Source organism: Mustela putorius, unplaced genomic scaffold (genome assembly GCF_011764305.1).
Source record: "Mustela putorius furo isolate JIRA1106 unplaced genomic scaffold, ASM1176430v1.1 tig00003898_pilon_pilon_pilon, whole genome shotgun sequence".
Classification (NCBI taxonomy): Eukaryota; Metazoa; Chordata; class Mammalia; order Carnivora; family Mustelidae; genus Mustela; species Mustela putorius.
Window position 1 is genome coordinate 7,550,221 of NW_025422047.1, and position 12,481 is coordinate 7,562,701.

General features: G+C 44.1%; 1 protein-coding gene and 1 long non-coding RNA gene across 8 annotated transcripts in view; one reads left to right on the forward strand and one right to left on the reverse strand.

Moving 5' to 3' along the window:
• LOC106005626 overlaps positions 1-3,173 on the forward strand; it is a 41,079-nt gene extending 37,906 nt beyond the window's left edge. The window contains exon 5 of the long non-coding RNA XR_006602850.1: positions 1,524-3,173. This is a non-coding gene — a long non-coding RNA (uncharacterized LOC106005626). The remainder of the gene's footprint in view (positions 1-1,523) is intronic.
• On the reverse strand, positions 140-10,498 carry CCDC32 (coiled-coil domain containing 32). 7 transcript variants are annotated; one of them, XM_004751106.1, is made up of 4 exons: positions 10,420-10,498; positions 8,546-8,801; positions 3,985-4,141; positions 140-793 (listed from the first exon to the last, which is right to left on the reverse strand). In XM_004751106.1, the coding sequence occupies exons 2-4, from the start codon at positions 8,787-8,789 to the stop codon at positions 655-657; spliced, it is 540 nt and encodes a 179-aa protein (XP_004751163.1). In that variant the 5' UTR covers positions 8,790-8,801; positions 10,420-10,498; the 3' UTR covers positions 140-654. The 7 variants fall into 7 exon arrangements, with proteins under 7 accessions (XP_004751163.1, XP_004751166.1, XP_044923696.1 ...); XM_004751109.2 differs by having other exon boundaries at positions 8,546-8,796; positions 10,420-10,492; XM_045067761.1 differs by having other exon boundaries at positions 10,311-10,449.
• Between the last annotated feature and the right edge of the window lie 1,983 nt (positions 10,499-12,481).

The following is a 12,481-nucleotide window of genomic DNA, read 5'->3' on the forward strand; positions in this document are numbered from 1 at the left end:
AGTGCAAGAGGAAGTTAGGGGAGAAACCATGCATGAAATCAAAAATAGACATGTACACACGAACACCTAAGTTTTCACACTTTTGCCCATTTTCTCCACAAAGAACAAACCAGACCCGAGAAAAGTGAAAAGCGCAGGCTCTTTTCCTCAAGTCCCTGTATTTATTACAAACTTCGAGAAGCCCCATGTGGGCTGTGGTTCCCAAGGAGGCAGACTTGATTCTCCTTGGCCCCACTCACCCCTGACAGTTAACCAAGGGAATGCTCAGAATGCAGGCAGGAACATCCAGAAGAGGGAAGAAAAAATATGGCTTACTTAGCTTATATATTAAACCCAAGGGTATTGGTTTCTCCAAATACTTTCATACTTGCTGCTTCGCTAAAGTCTTAGCGGACTTCTCACCTGCATCGACAGAGCTCAGGCAAGCTGTGAGACCCAGAGGAAAGCAGTATGTTGATCCAGCATGCACTGGGGCGGTCACTTTATCCGACAGTCACACATGCCAGCCCCAAGTCCTTGGGGGCCCACAGCTGTTTGCTTTGTTGAGTGGGAGGGTGGGCTTCCCCCCTCCCTAGATTTCTCCTTGCTGCTCCACTGAGCTCTCTGCTGTTCCCTCTGGACCCAAGACAGCTGCTCAGTGTGTGTGTGTGTAATTTATTGTTCCGCTGCTGCTGGCTTGTCCCCAGCCGCTGGCTTCTCAACCTGGGACTCCGGAGGAATCAGATACTGGACCTCCTCTGTACTGATGGCTACTTTATCTGGCTGGAGCCACCTCTTGAAATGTTCCAAGGTGCTAGGAGAGAGCAGGAGGATAGGGCGGCTGCGTCAGACCCGGCTGATTAATTACTTAATGATTATCTCAGTTACTCAAATGCTGCCTTCCCGCCCACCAACAATTTCTTTCTACAGTTGTTTTTCACTGCTAAGAGGGGACGGCGCAGGGTGGGGGGTGGGGGAGGATGACGATACCCCTCTGACAGCTGTGCATCCTGGCAGCTCAGCGGCATAATTTACCCCCTAGTGGGCACTGGCTATAAGCAGCACCAGGCCCCCTTCAAATGCACAGCCTCTGAAGGCCTGGCAAGAATAGCTGGAGAGGAGCTTATGCCTCGGTCCTGTCTTTTTTCCCTTAAAACCAGAGAGGGAATTGTCCAAGGGAGGAAACATTTAAATAAATGCCAAATTATTAGCGAGCATCTTGAAATCTCCCATACCTGAGGCACTCTGAGTCCATTATACTTAAAGCAGTTAGCTGCACAAAGCATCATTTTTGTGGGGGTTTTTTGTTTGTTTACTTCATCCTATAGCAAGTCCCCAAGATGGAAACATCTGCGTGGCAATTTCTCCCACAGAGAAATAGCCACTGTGCAGAGGGCTCTCTTTGGGTTTGGATCTGTGAGGAGGGGGGAAGGGTCCCCTCTCGCATTCCTTAAGTACCCAAGACCCTCCACTCTAATGCTTACGAGATAAACATAGTAAACTATAAATGACAAATAACGGAAACCTTATTCTATGCTCTTCAGCAGCCCAAAGTCTTAAGCCAAGAGGTCAAGCCATCACCAGCAGGTTTCAGATGACTAAAATGGCAGAATCGTGTGATAGGAGGATTTCTCAAAGGCATTGCCATGAGGAGAGTCACCTACCTGTGGCCTTCACATATGTGAAGAATCACAAGGTTCCACTATAAGATGGCCTCTGTTTAAAAAAGAAACTTCGAAATCTGCAAATAAATGCCTATCTACTGTTTCTGATGCGCTTGTTCTAACACTCATAGAAAGAAGTGTTCCCACAGACAACGGCTCAGGGGAAAGGGTGCCTACAGCTCAGGGGCCCAGGGCACTCCAGGAGCATTTCATCTTCCTCTCCCATGCTTTTCACAGAATTGTTTCAGTTGCTTCTACAGAAAAGGGAACATCTTCGCATCATTGTAAGGTATTGACAGACACACAGAAACATTAACTCGAGCCTTGGTGCTGATCTGCTTTCAAAAGAATTCCTACTTGAGAATTGTGCAGGAGCAAATTTTGTCTTTTCTTCTCAAAACTGGAAAGGAGGCAAACATTCAAGGAGAGAGAGAAGAGAATACCAAATGATCGATGGGTTGGGAATGTGTGCATCTTCAAGTCTCTTGTGTTGGTGGAGTTTAAGGCTCAACTGGATTGAGTCTTCAGAGACAGAAAAGAGCAAAATGTGTATGATTTTCTGAACCCTCAGAAGGTAGTAGTTGGGCTGACCTTAGATGCCACATTAATTTCTGAAGAATCTGGGGGCACAATGATGCAGTATTTAAGACAATGTAAGTGAAAATGCTCTGTATGTTGAAAAGTAAGATGTAACTATCAAGTTTTATTCACCTACAGTCCCCCACTTCAGCAGCTGTTTTATCTGACATCATGGGACTTAATGTTAAGTCAATGTTAACGATGTGCTGCAAACTTAGGTGATGTTTCCCTAAGACCTTTTGTTAACATTCAGGCTTTTACTTCCCTCACCAATTTTTTATTCTGAATAATTTCTTACTGAACTTTAAAAGTCCAGTAGGACTAACACTCATGGCTAACATTTACATTGTACTTACCAGGTGCCCGGGTCTGTTCTAAGCACTTGAGACACTGTTACTCCTTTAACACTCCCAACAGCATGAGGGAAGAGCTACTATTCCCGCTTTACAGAGCAGGAAACTGAGGCACACCCAGGTTACTTTCTCAAGAACATACAACCAGGAAGTGGCAGAGCCTCTTTCTCAGGTGTCGAGCACCGTTCCTCTCTTTGCGACAGAAAGCCCTCTCCTCCTCTCTGCATTCAGCCCATCTGCAGATACTCCTCAAGTCCTACCTTCTTCTCTGGCACAAACACCAGAGCCCACAGGGAGCTCAAGTGTCTCTCAACTCCCAAAGCATGTTCTGTCACTTCCACTCACCCGGCTCTTTTCTTATGCTGCCTTATTTTGTTAAGTATGTCTTTATAAAAATTTGTTGTCTCTCCCCAAATGGTTGTGGGGACCAAAAAAAAAAAAAAATGGGGGAGGGATACTAAAACTTCCTTACATCTCCCTGCCACCCCAGCACCCTCAGCCCCATAACGTCATGAGTAGTGCCTTCACACAGTAGATGCTTAAGAAATTAATTCATTTAGGGACGCCTGGGTGGCTCAGTTGGTTAAGCAGCTGCCTTCAGCTCAGGTCATGATCCCAGCGTCCTGGGATCGAGTCCCCCGTCAGGCTCCTTGCTCCACAGGGAGCCTGCTTCTCCCTCTGACTCTGCCTTCCACTCTGTCTGCCTGTGCTCACTCTCGCTCGCTTTCTCTCTGACAAATAAATAAATAAAATCTTTAAAAAATAATAAAAAAAAGGGATGCCTGGGTGGCTCAGTTGGTTAAGCAGCTGCCTTCGGTTCAGGTCATGATCCCAGCGTCCTGGGATCGAGTCCCACATCGGGCTCCTTGCTCCGTAGGGAGCCTGCTTCTCCCTCTGACTCTGCCTTCCACTCTGTCTGCCTGTGCTCGCTCTCGCTCGCTCTCTCTCTGACAAATAAATAAATAAAATCTTAAAAAATAATAATAATAATAATAATAAAAAGAAATTAATTCATTTAGTCTACACTAATTTGAATGCCTGCGATATGACAGGAACTCTCTAAGTCGATGGTGAGTCAGGTAAGACACAGTTGCAGTTGTTGATCATTACAACTTTCTTAAGCATGCTGTGTACTTAGGAATGAAGACCGTGCTTTCTCCTCAATTCTGTTCAATCTCTGATCTAGATATAGGTGGAGTACTTACTCTTTTGCAAAAATAATTATCAACACCTGCTACTGGACTAAGCAAATAGAGCATCCGTCAAAAGGATGATTTTGAGTTTAGAAAAGCCGATATTGATATCAACCAGTATCTGGACTCAAATGTCACTCTCCCCGAATTGTTTAGAGAAACAGAAATGTCCCCAATGCAATGCTGTCACCTGGAACTGGACTGAGAACCAATTACCTCTCATCAGAATCAAGTCCATCCACAAAGAATTCTGATGCTAACTTCTCCTGCAGGAACCGATCCCAGCATTCCTTCTTGGCTTGGGCCAAGGTTCGAAGCATGTCCTTGGAAGTCACTTCCTGATTTAAACCTTTGATTCTTTTCAGCTTCTTCTCTAAAGAGAAGAGGAGAAGCAGCTTAACAAGGAAAGTGAATACAAAATAAAACTAAATCTGAAAGGCAAGGTGACAGGGGCATCTGGGTGGTTCAGACGGTTAAGTGTCTGCCTTCAGCTCAGGTAGTGATCTCCAGGTCTTGGGAACAAGCCCCAAGTCAGGCTCCCAGCTCAGCAGGGAGTCTGCTTCTCCCTCTCCCTCTGCCTCTACCTCTCCCCTTGCTTGTGCTCTGTCTCTCTCTCTAATGAATAAATAAAATCTTAAAAAAATAAAATAAAATGCAAGGTGACAACTTAAAATTTCTCTCACTAATGAGTACATCCACACTCCCTGCAAAAGAGCCCATTTTTTTTTAAGGATAGGTAAAGGGAAATATACATTTTTCTTTTTCCTTTACCATGTCTTAATTCTGTATTGTATCAAATACATTTTTAAACCCAGAAAGGAAAAAGGCCATAGGCTCTCATAAATAAATCAATGGCACGTTTTCTTTGAAATCGCAGAAGCCAGCAGGTATCTCTCCAAGGCATTACTTGTTTTCCTTGGCTTGACATGTGTCAACTCCTTGAAAATAGTCTCTCTGAGGAGTTAATGGTTTTTCTTTCTCTTATAATGACAAGAAGTAGTTTCCAAATCTCATGAGAAAGAATTAGAGAAAATGATGAAAGATCCAATGGTTCATTACACACTAAAATTGACTTGATGAGAACTCAATAAGAAAAGACCTTTAAGATCTCTATCAGTGATTAAATTCTTGATTAAAGAAGGCAATCTCCCAACATTTCTAAAAGTTACTCAACTTATGGCCTGGATGTTGGAACCTAATAAAAACAAACATCTTGTAATCCCAGTGAGAGTGGTCTACATGGCTTCCTGATGATAGATGTTTAATTACTCGCCTTTGCATTTTAAGTGTAATTTAGGAACAATTAAAGAATAGAAGGGGGACGCCTGGGTGGCTCAGAGGGTTAAGCCTCTGCCTTCAGCTCAGGTCATGATCCCAGGGTCCTGGGATCGAGCCCCGAATCGGGCTCTCTGCTCAGCAGGGAGCCTGCTTCCTCCTCTCTCTCTCTCTGCTTGCCTCTGCCTACTTGTGATCTCTCTGTCAAATAAATAAATAAAATCTTAAAAAAAAAAAAAAAAGAATAGAAGGAAGGGGATCACCATTTGCCTTCTCCTTTAATGTAGTCTTGCCTTCAATGATAATGAATGGGTAAATGATGGCCTTTTGGAAGGCCAGGGGGAATATCAAGCCCAGACCCAATTGAAACTTTATGATTTGCAATTCTGTTTTCATTGCTAAACAAGCCACATCAGCTAGCACCCACATATCAAAACAAAAAGCACCTTTAGTTGCTGCAAGTTACCACTAGGAGCTCACGCATGCAAAAAAATCTGTACTTGATAAATGTTAAATATTGGAGTTTTTGCCTTCTTAAGGATGTGAAAAGAATTACATGGATCTTACATTGAGCTGGCTAAGTTTTTAATTGCTGCTCATAGTGGAGTCTTTTTTTTTTCTTTTTTTAAAGATTTATTTACTTGAGAAAGAGCATACATAGGCATGGGGGGGTGGGTAGCAGAAGGAAAGGTAAAGAGAGAACCTCAAGCAGATTCCCTGCCAGGTGCAGAGCCCAACCAGGGGCTCAATCTCATGACCCTGGGGTCATGACCTTGACAAAAATCACCAGTGGAATGCTCAAACTAATCCACTGAGGCGCCCCATATTCTTTTTGTTTCAGGTCTATCTGGGAATAAAAACAATCATTTTATTGTCTTGCCTTGGTTCTAAAGGTGGAAGGTACTCTTTGGGGCTTGAAAAAGTCTCCCCTCTCCCCCCCATGGGGCGCCTGGGTGGCTCAGTGGGTTAAAGCCTCTGTCCTGGGATCAAGCCCCGAATCGGGCTCTCCACTCAGCAGGGAGCCTGCTTCTTCCTCTCTCTCTGCCTGCTTCTCTGCCTACTTGTGATCTTTGTCTGTCAAAGAAAAAAAAGAAAAAGTCTTCCCCTCTCTGAGTGTGCTCAGTCCCTAATTAGGTGTGATCTAAATTGTACAGGCAGAAAGAGGCACCCCTGCATACTCCCAGCCTGCCTGCTACTGTCTCCCAGATTCTGCCACAGGCAAAGAAATGGCTCTTATCCTTCAGAGAATGAAAACTTTTTTTTTTTAAGATTTTATTTATTTGACAGAGACACAGTGGGAGAGGGAACACAAGCAGGGGGAGTGGAAAAGGGAGAATCAGGCCTCCCGCAGAGCAGGGAGCCTGATGCAGGGCTCAATCCCAGGATTCTGGGATTATAACCTGAGCCGAAGGTAGAGGCTTAACAACTGAGTCACCCAGACACCCTTAGAATGAAAATTTTTCTTAAAGATTTTATTTGAAAGGGAGAGAGCACAAGCGTGGGAGTGGCAGAGGGAGAGGGAGGACATGGGGCTTGATCCCAGGACCTCAGGAACAGATCGTGACCTGAGCTGAAGGTAGATGCTTAACCGACTGAGCCACCCAGGTGCCCCCAGAGAATGAAATTTTAATCATCTTTTTTAAAAAAAAATTTTTAACATCTTAAAGTAATCTACCTCAATGTGGAGCTCAAATTTACAACCCTGAGATCAAGAGCCAGGATCTACGGATTAGGCAGCCAGTTGCCCCTTAATCATCTTCTTAACTGATTTTAGAAAAGATCTGTGGGGTTTTTTTTTGTTTTTTGTTTTAAAGATGTTTATTTATTTGACAGGTGGGGTGGGGGGGAGCAGGCTCCCTGCTGAGCAAAGAGCCCGATGCAGGGCTCGATCCTAGGACCCTGGGATCATGACCAAAGCAGAAGGCAGAGGCTTTAACCCACTGAGCAACCTAGGTGCCCTAAGATCTGTGGAGTTTTAACCTTCCGAACCAGTCTTCACCAATCAAATCATCACCAAATCCAAATCCATGAAAGTTTCTTACAACCCCTGGGCACAGAGTACCAACAAGCCATAGGATCTGGTTCTCCAGCTTTCTTAGACTGTTGCTGCTGCTTCTCCTTATTATCATTAAGCAGATGTTCTGACTGCCACAGAACAGAATTGTCAGCCTCCTTGGCCACAACTGCAAGTATTACTATCCTAACTTTGGTGGCTTCCAGAAAAATTTCTCATTACACCTGGATGTTTCTTATTATCCATCATTCCACTTGTTTTTTCCACATCTTTTTCCTCCAGTACATCATTAACAGAACTCCTTTTGTTTTTCCAAGGTATTTCTTAGAGATCATGTAAAACTCTATTCTGATTCTTTCTGCCCTTCCTCAAAAGCTTCTTCCTAAATTGCATTTCCTTCCTCAAATGATTATTCCCAGGTTTGGTTTTGTGACACATAGATGAGCCTCATGGGTTTTAATAATAAAAGGATACCACAATTCTAAAGCAATCACTTCCCTAAACTGATATATTTCTTTCCCCTCGCATGGGACAATCTGACTCTCTTTCCTATATTCGGAGTCTCTCTAAATACTAACACTTAAATACTAACACAAGACAGCTATTTGAGGAAATATTTAAAAAATTAAATGACTAAAGAAGAATTAAATGACTAACAAGAGGTAGAATGATTTTATGTCAACATGCTCCCACTCCAACAATCAATTCATTTAATATTATAGTTTTTTCATACAGTAGTTTTTCAATCTAAGAGTTTCATCAGAAATCCATGCACAGCTTTGGGGACCTTTTCTTTCAGGATGGAATAATGTTTGACACTTCTGAGTTATCTGAATATATGGGCAACCGATAATGGGCAAGAGGGTTCCATAGGATGCCAAGAAATGAAGCAGAATTCAGATGAAACAGAGGCAGGAGGTAAAAAGACTGTTTAAAGGGATATACAAGGAAAAGGGTGCCCCTGGGGTGCCTGACTAGCTTAGTCAGTAGAGCATGCAACTCTTGATCTCAGGGTTGTATGTTCAAGGCCCACGTTGGGTATAGAGATTACTTAAAAAATAAAATCTTAAAAAAAAAAAAAAGTAAAGGGTGCTCCTTCCCAACAGCCAACCCAAAACACCCCCTTAGAATTACATCTAACAAATACATGTGGTGAGGAAAAAAAAATAATAATAGAGGGGCGCCTGGATGGCTCAGTCGGTTAGGTTAAGAGTCAGATCATGGTTAGGTTAAGGTCAGGTCATGATCTCAGAGATCTGAGCCAAGCCCCAAGTTCCCCACCATGGGCTCTCTGCTCCGCGGGGAGCCTTCTTCTCCCCCTCACCCACCTGCGGGTCTTGTACTCTCTCACTCTCTCTCAAATAAATAAACTAAAAATCTTTTTAAAAAGAATAGAAACCAGGTGATGAAACTGAACTTCCACATGCCAACATGCTTCCTTAAAACCACCGACTTCTGATTAAAAAAAAAAAAAGCCATCTAACTTACCTAGAGTTGCTAAATACACTTCTGAATCCTGCAAGGGAGCCCAAGGCTTTGTAGCCGGCTGAACAGCAAACTCTGGCGTGTCCCTTTGGCCTGTGCCCGCAGGGTAAGAATCCATAAAGGAGTCTGAGAAAGCATTGCTGGCACCATCTTCTTGGTCAGGATTTGGTAGACAGGAACAGATTTCAGCCCAAAGATCAGGGCCAGATCTTGTGGCTGTAGAGTCAATGCTCTCAAACATTTTCATTTGGAATCTGAGCTGAAAAACATGAAGGACTGGCTTTAAGGATATATTATAAGTATGCAGTACTCAGATATTTGTTCACCCAGCGAAAGAAGGTTATAGACTTCTAAGAAGTTTCTCTAAACTTAAAATGTCTTTTATTAGATTCCTATGTTGCAAATATAAAGATGACAAAAGGGTAATCGAATTCCTCTTCTGGCTCTGCACTCAAGTTGTTTTCATAAAAAAGTTTCTTTTTGGGCGCCTGGGTGGCTCAGTAGGTTAAGCTGCTGCCTTCGGCTCAGGTCATGATCTCAGGGTCCTGGGATCGAGTCCTGCATCGGGCTCTCTGCTCAGCAGGGAGCCTGCTTCCTCCTCTCTTTCTGCCTGCCTCTCTGCCTACTTGTGTTCTCTGTCAAATAAATAAATAAAATCTTTAAATAAATAAAATCTTTAAAAAAAAAAAAAGTTTCTTTTTAAAAATGAAATGCCTACAAGCCAGACACAAAAGGACAAATAATGAATGATTCCACTTAAATGAAGTACCTACAGTCAAATTCATAGAGTTGTAAAATAGAATGGTGGTTGCCAGGGGTTTGGCAGAGGAGGGCATGGGAGTTACTTTTTCATGGGTACAGAGTTTAGTTTGGGAAGTTCTAGAGATGGATGATCTAGATGGTTGCACAACCAAATGTGTCACTGAACTGCACATCTAAAAATGGCTAAAATGGCAATTTTATATTATATATTTCATCACACACACACACACACACACACACACACACTTCTTCTAAGACATTCCCAGTGGAGACAACCATGCTGCACTTCTTTCCAAAGATCTCCATCCTGTCCTAAGCCAATTAAATTCTGTTTTCAATAGGACACAGACTAAAGGCCTTGCAGAGTTCCAAATACACGAGGATAATACAAATGCTTCTTGGTGAAAACTGTAAGAAATGTCATAAGCAAAACTCCATCTGCTCATTACATGTAGAAAAGCTGGACTATATACCTTATTCTTATTTTATAAGTTCTTATTTTAATAGGCAGAAACACTGGAAGAGACATTTCCATCAGTTTACAATGAAGGAACTGAGGATCAGAAGGGTAACTAGTCAAGGGTCCCTTGCTGATATATGGTGATTCCTTGACTGGAAACCAGACCTGTGCCACTCCAAAATCCACGTTCTTACCCAATACCACACCGCCTGGGGCTTTCAAAATTATCTAGTCTTAACAAAATGGTTGACACCTTCTTTTCAGGAGGGACCTTTTAGATTAGGAAGGCTGCCTGAGGGAAGGTCTGAATAATTCCAGGAGTGACAGTTCAGGCAAAGCAGGCGCCTAGAAGAGGGGACAAATAAGTCACAGCGTGCCAGGGTCCACGATAAACCCCCATCCCCACCCCGAATTCGTTTGAACCCACCCAAACCAAAACTTTCCTCGCACCGGAGCCCGGGTCCTTTCCCCCTCTTCCTTAGGAAGTCCAGTACAGCGCAGGGAATCCTGGCGTTCAGACCCGGGGCTCAGTCATTCCGGGCTCACAAACTGGCTGGAGGGGAGAAGTCAGACCCCGAGGTCCCTCCGTGGTATCCTGGGATGGGCCTGGGGCCGAGGATCTAAAACGCTGGGCACCTTGACCCTCTTCACCTACCGCAAACGCGTGCCCACCAGCTCACAAACGCTCGGCTGAGTTCCGGCGCTGAAGGGTAGGAAGAAATAGGGGGGCGGAGTCTCCGAGTGACGGACCCCAGGAATCCTCCAACCACCGCCCAACCTGGCGATGTTCTGTGCGTGGATTGGCTCACAGGAGCTCGACCGGGTAAGGAAGTGAGGAACAGAGTGAGAAAAACAGGTAGGCGGGACTTGTCGCGGGGATACAGTGGAGTCACATGCCTCGGCCCCCACCTTCTCTGAGACAGGTTCCACTAGCGTCTTACCTGAGCGTTCCGACCCCCGGAGACCGAGCCTTCGGGCCATCCTCTTCTCGGAGAGGGAAGCCCAGTTGCCCAGGTCTTTGAGTTTTCTTGGTTACCTGAGCAAATTCACCTCGGGAATCCTCTGCGTTGGTGTTTTGTTTCTGAAAATTTCATCCCTTTACTCCCCAAATTAGAGCACTCCGGCGGCTCGAATGGGGAAGGAGGAGATTACTTTCCTTAGTCTTACAGGAGACCCAGGTCCCATTAGCCAATTTAGGCTTTCTTTTATTCATTTAGTCAATAGACACCGAGCACCTCCTGTTCTAAGACTTGTGTTAAGCGGTAATTCAAGACCGGTAAGAGTTTGTATGGGTCCCAGAGTCTTCACAGCTAAATGTAGGAAGGTGCACCATAGGGGTAGGCAATTTTACAAATAACAGCAAAGAGTTATAGAAGATATGACAGAAGTGTGGCCAGTGTACATAAAGGAGAGAATGGTAAGGGAGTATGTCAGATTTTTTAAAGAAGATGACTTTTGGGGTGCCTGGGTGGCCCTGTCATTTAAGCATATAACTTGATCTCAGGATTGTGAGTTTGAGCCCTGCTTTGGGCGCCACGCTGGGGGGGAAAAAAATAGAAGAAGATGGAGATGTCTTTTTTTTATCTTTCAGAGCTTAACATTTCCCTAAGATGCAACCCTTCCTCCCCTACTCTCCACCTCCAGTTTCCAGGCCAGTTACTCTCTCCCAAGGAAACATGTGACCAAAGGCATTAGCCAACCATCAGTAGACAGAACTTGATTGAGGCTATAGCCTTTAGATGTATCCAAAGCCAATCAGCGTAGTTATGGTAAGTAACTACCACCATATAAAAGGGAACTCTGAGGAACTCTGCTGTTCATATTTATAACCATCCTTCACCATCCTTAGCATATGCAAACAGAAAGAAGTGGAAAGCAAGAAGATTAGAAAGCAAAGGAGCAAATAATAGGCAAGATTTTTTCAGGGTTTATTCATAGGAAATAAGTAGGTAGTTGGGGGACAAGTTTATGAATGAGAGATTCCCCAGAGTTCTCCAACTGACACTGGAACTGGAGACATGAATCTGGCAGCATCTGATTCATAGAAAGGGTCACTGTCATAGGTTTACAGGTGTTTCATCAAGCTACTCTATGACCTTTAAACTCAAGCCCTTTTCTCTGATAATCTGCTCACCAAACTCTTGATTACAAATGTAGCTTCTCAAATATCTTGAACAAAAATGAGGGTGTCTTGGATGCATGGGAGGCACATTCAATTAAGCATCTGCCTTCGGCTCAGATCATGATCTCAGGGTCCTGGGATTGAGCCCCATGTCCAACTCTCTGCGCAGCAGGGAGTCTGCTTCTCCCTCTCCCTCTATGTTCAAAGGCATTGGGGGATTTCCTGAGTCCCTTGGTGAGGTTTAGACACTGTTCTTGCTGTATATACATAGATACTGCAGCTGGCATTGCTGATTGACCACTGGACACAAGAATCTCCCCTACTGTTAGCTCTCCGAATCAGATGTTTCCAATGCTATCTTGTCACACACGGGCTCTACACTGTGCCTGCTTTCTCTACTGTGTGCCTCTGAACTCATGGCCCTGACTGATCAATGGAGCCCAGGTGATGAACACCCAAGCTGTAAGGGAATCTGAGAAGTCCAGTTTCTGGTTTCCACATCTTATAATGTGGGAAATCCCTCACACAAAAGAAGAGTGTTAAGAAGATGCTGGATATGCCCAAAAAATGACAAATGTCTACTCTACATGGTCTG

What these genes read in the sequence shown, in the direction of transcription:
- CCDC32 (XM_004751106.1), bottom strand. Translation starts at nt 8,789, where the DNA reads ATGAAAATGTTTGAGAGCATTGACTCTACAGCCACAAGATCTGGCCCT. An exon ending in AGTGTATTTAGCAACTCTAG is followed by an intron (nt 4,142 to 8,545) that starts GTAAGTTAGATG and finishes TCTTCTCTTTAG; the next exon opens with AGAAGAAGCTGAAAAGAATC. An exon ending in GGACTTGATTCTGATGAGAG is followed by an intron (nt 794 to 3,984) that starts GTAATTGGTTCT and finishes GCTCTCTCCTAG; the next exon opens with CACCTTGGAACATTTCAAGA.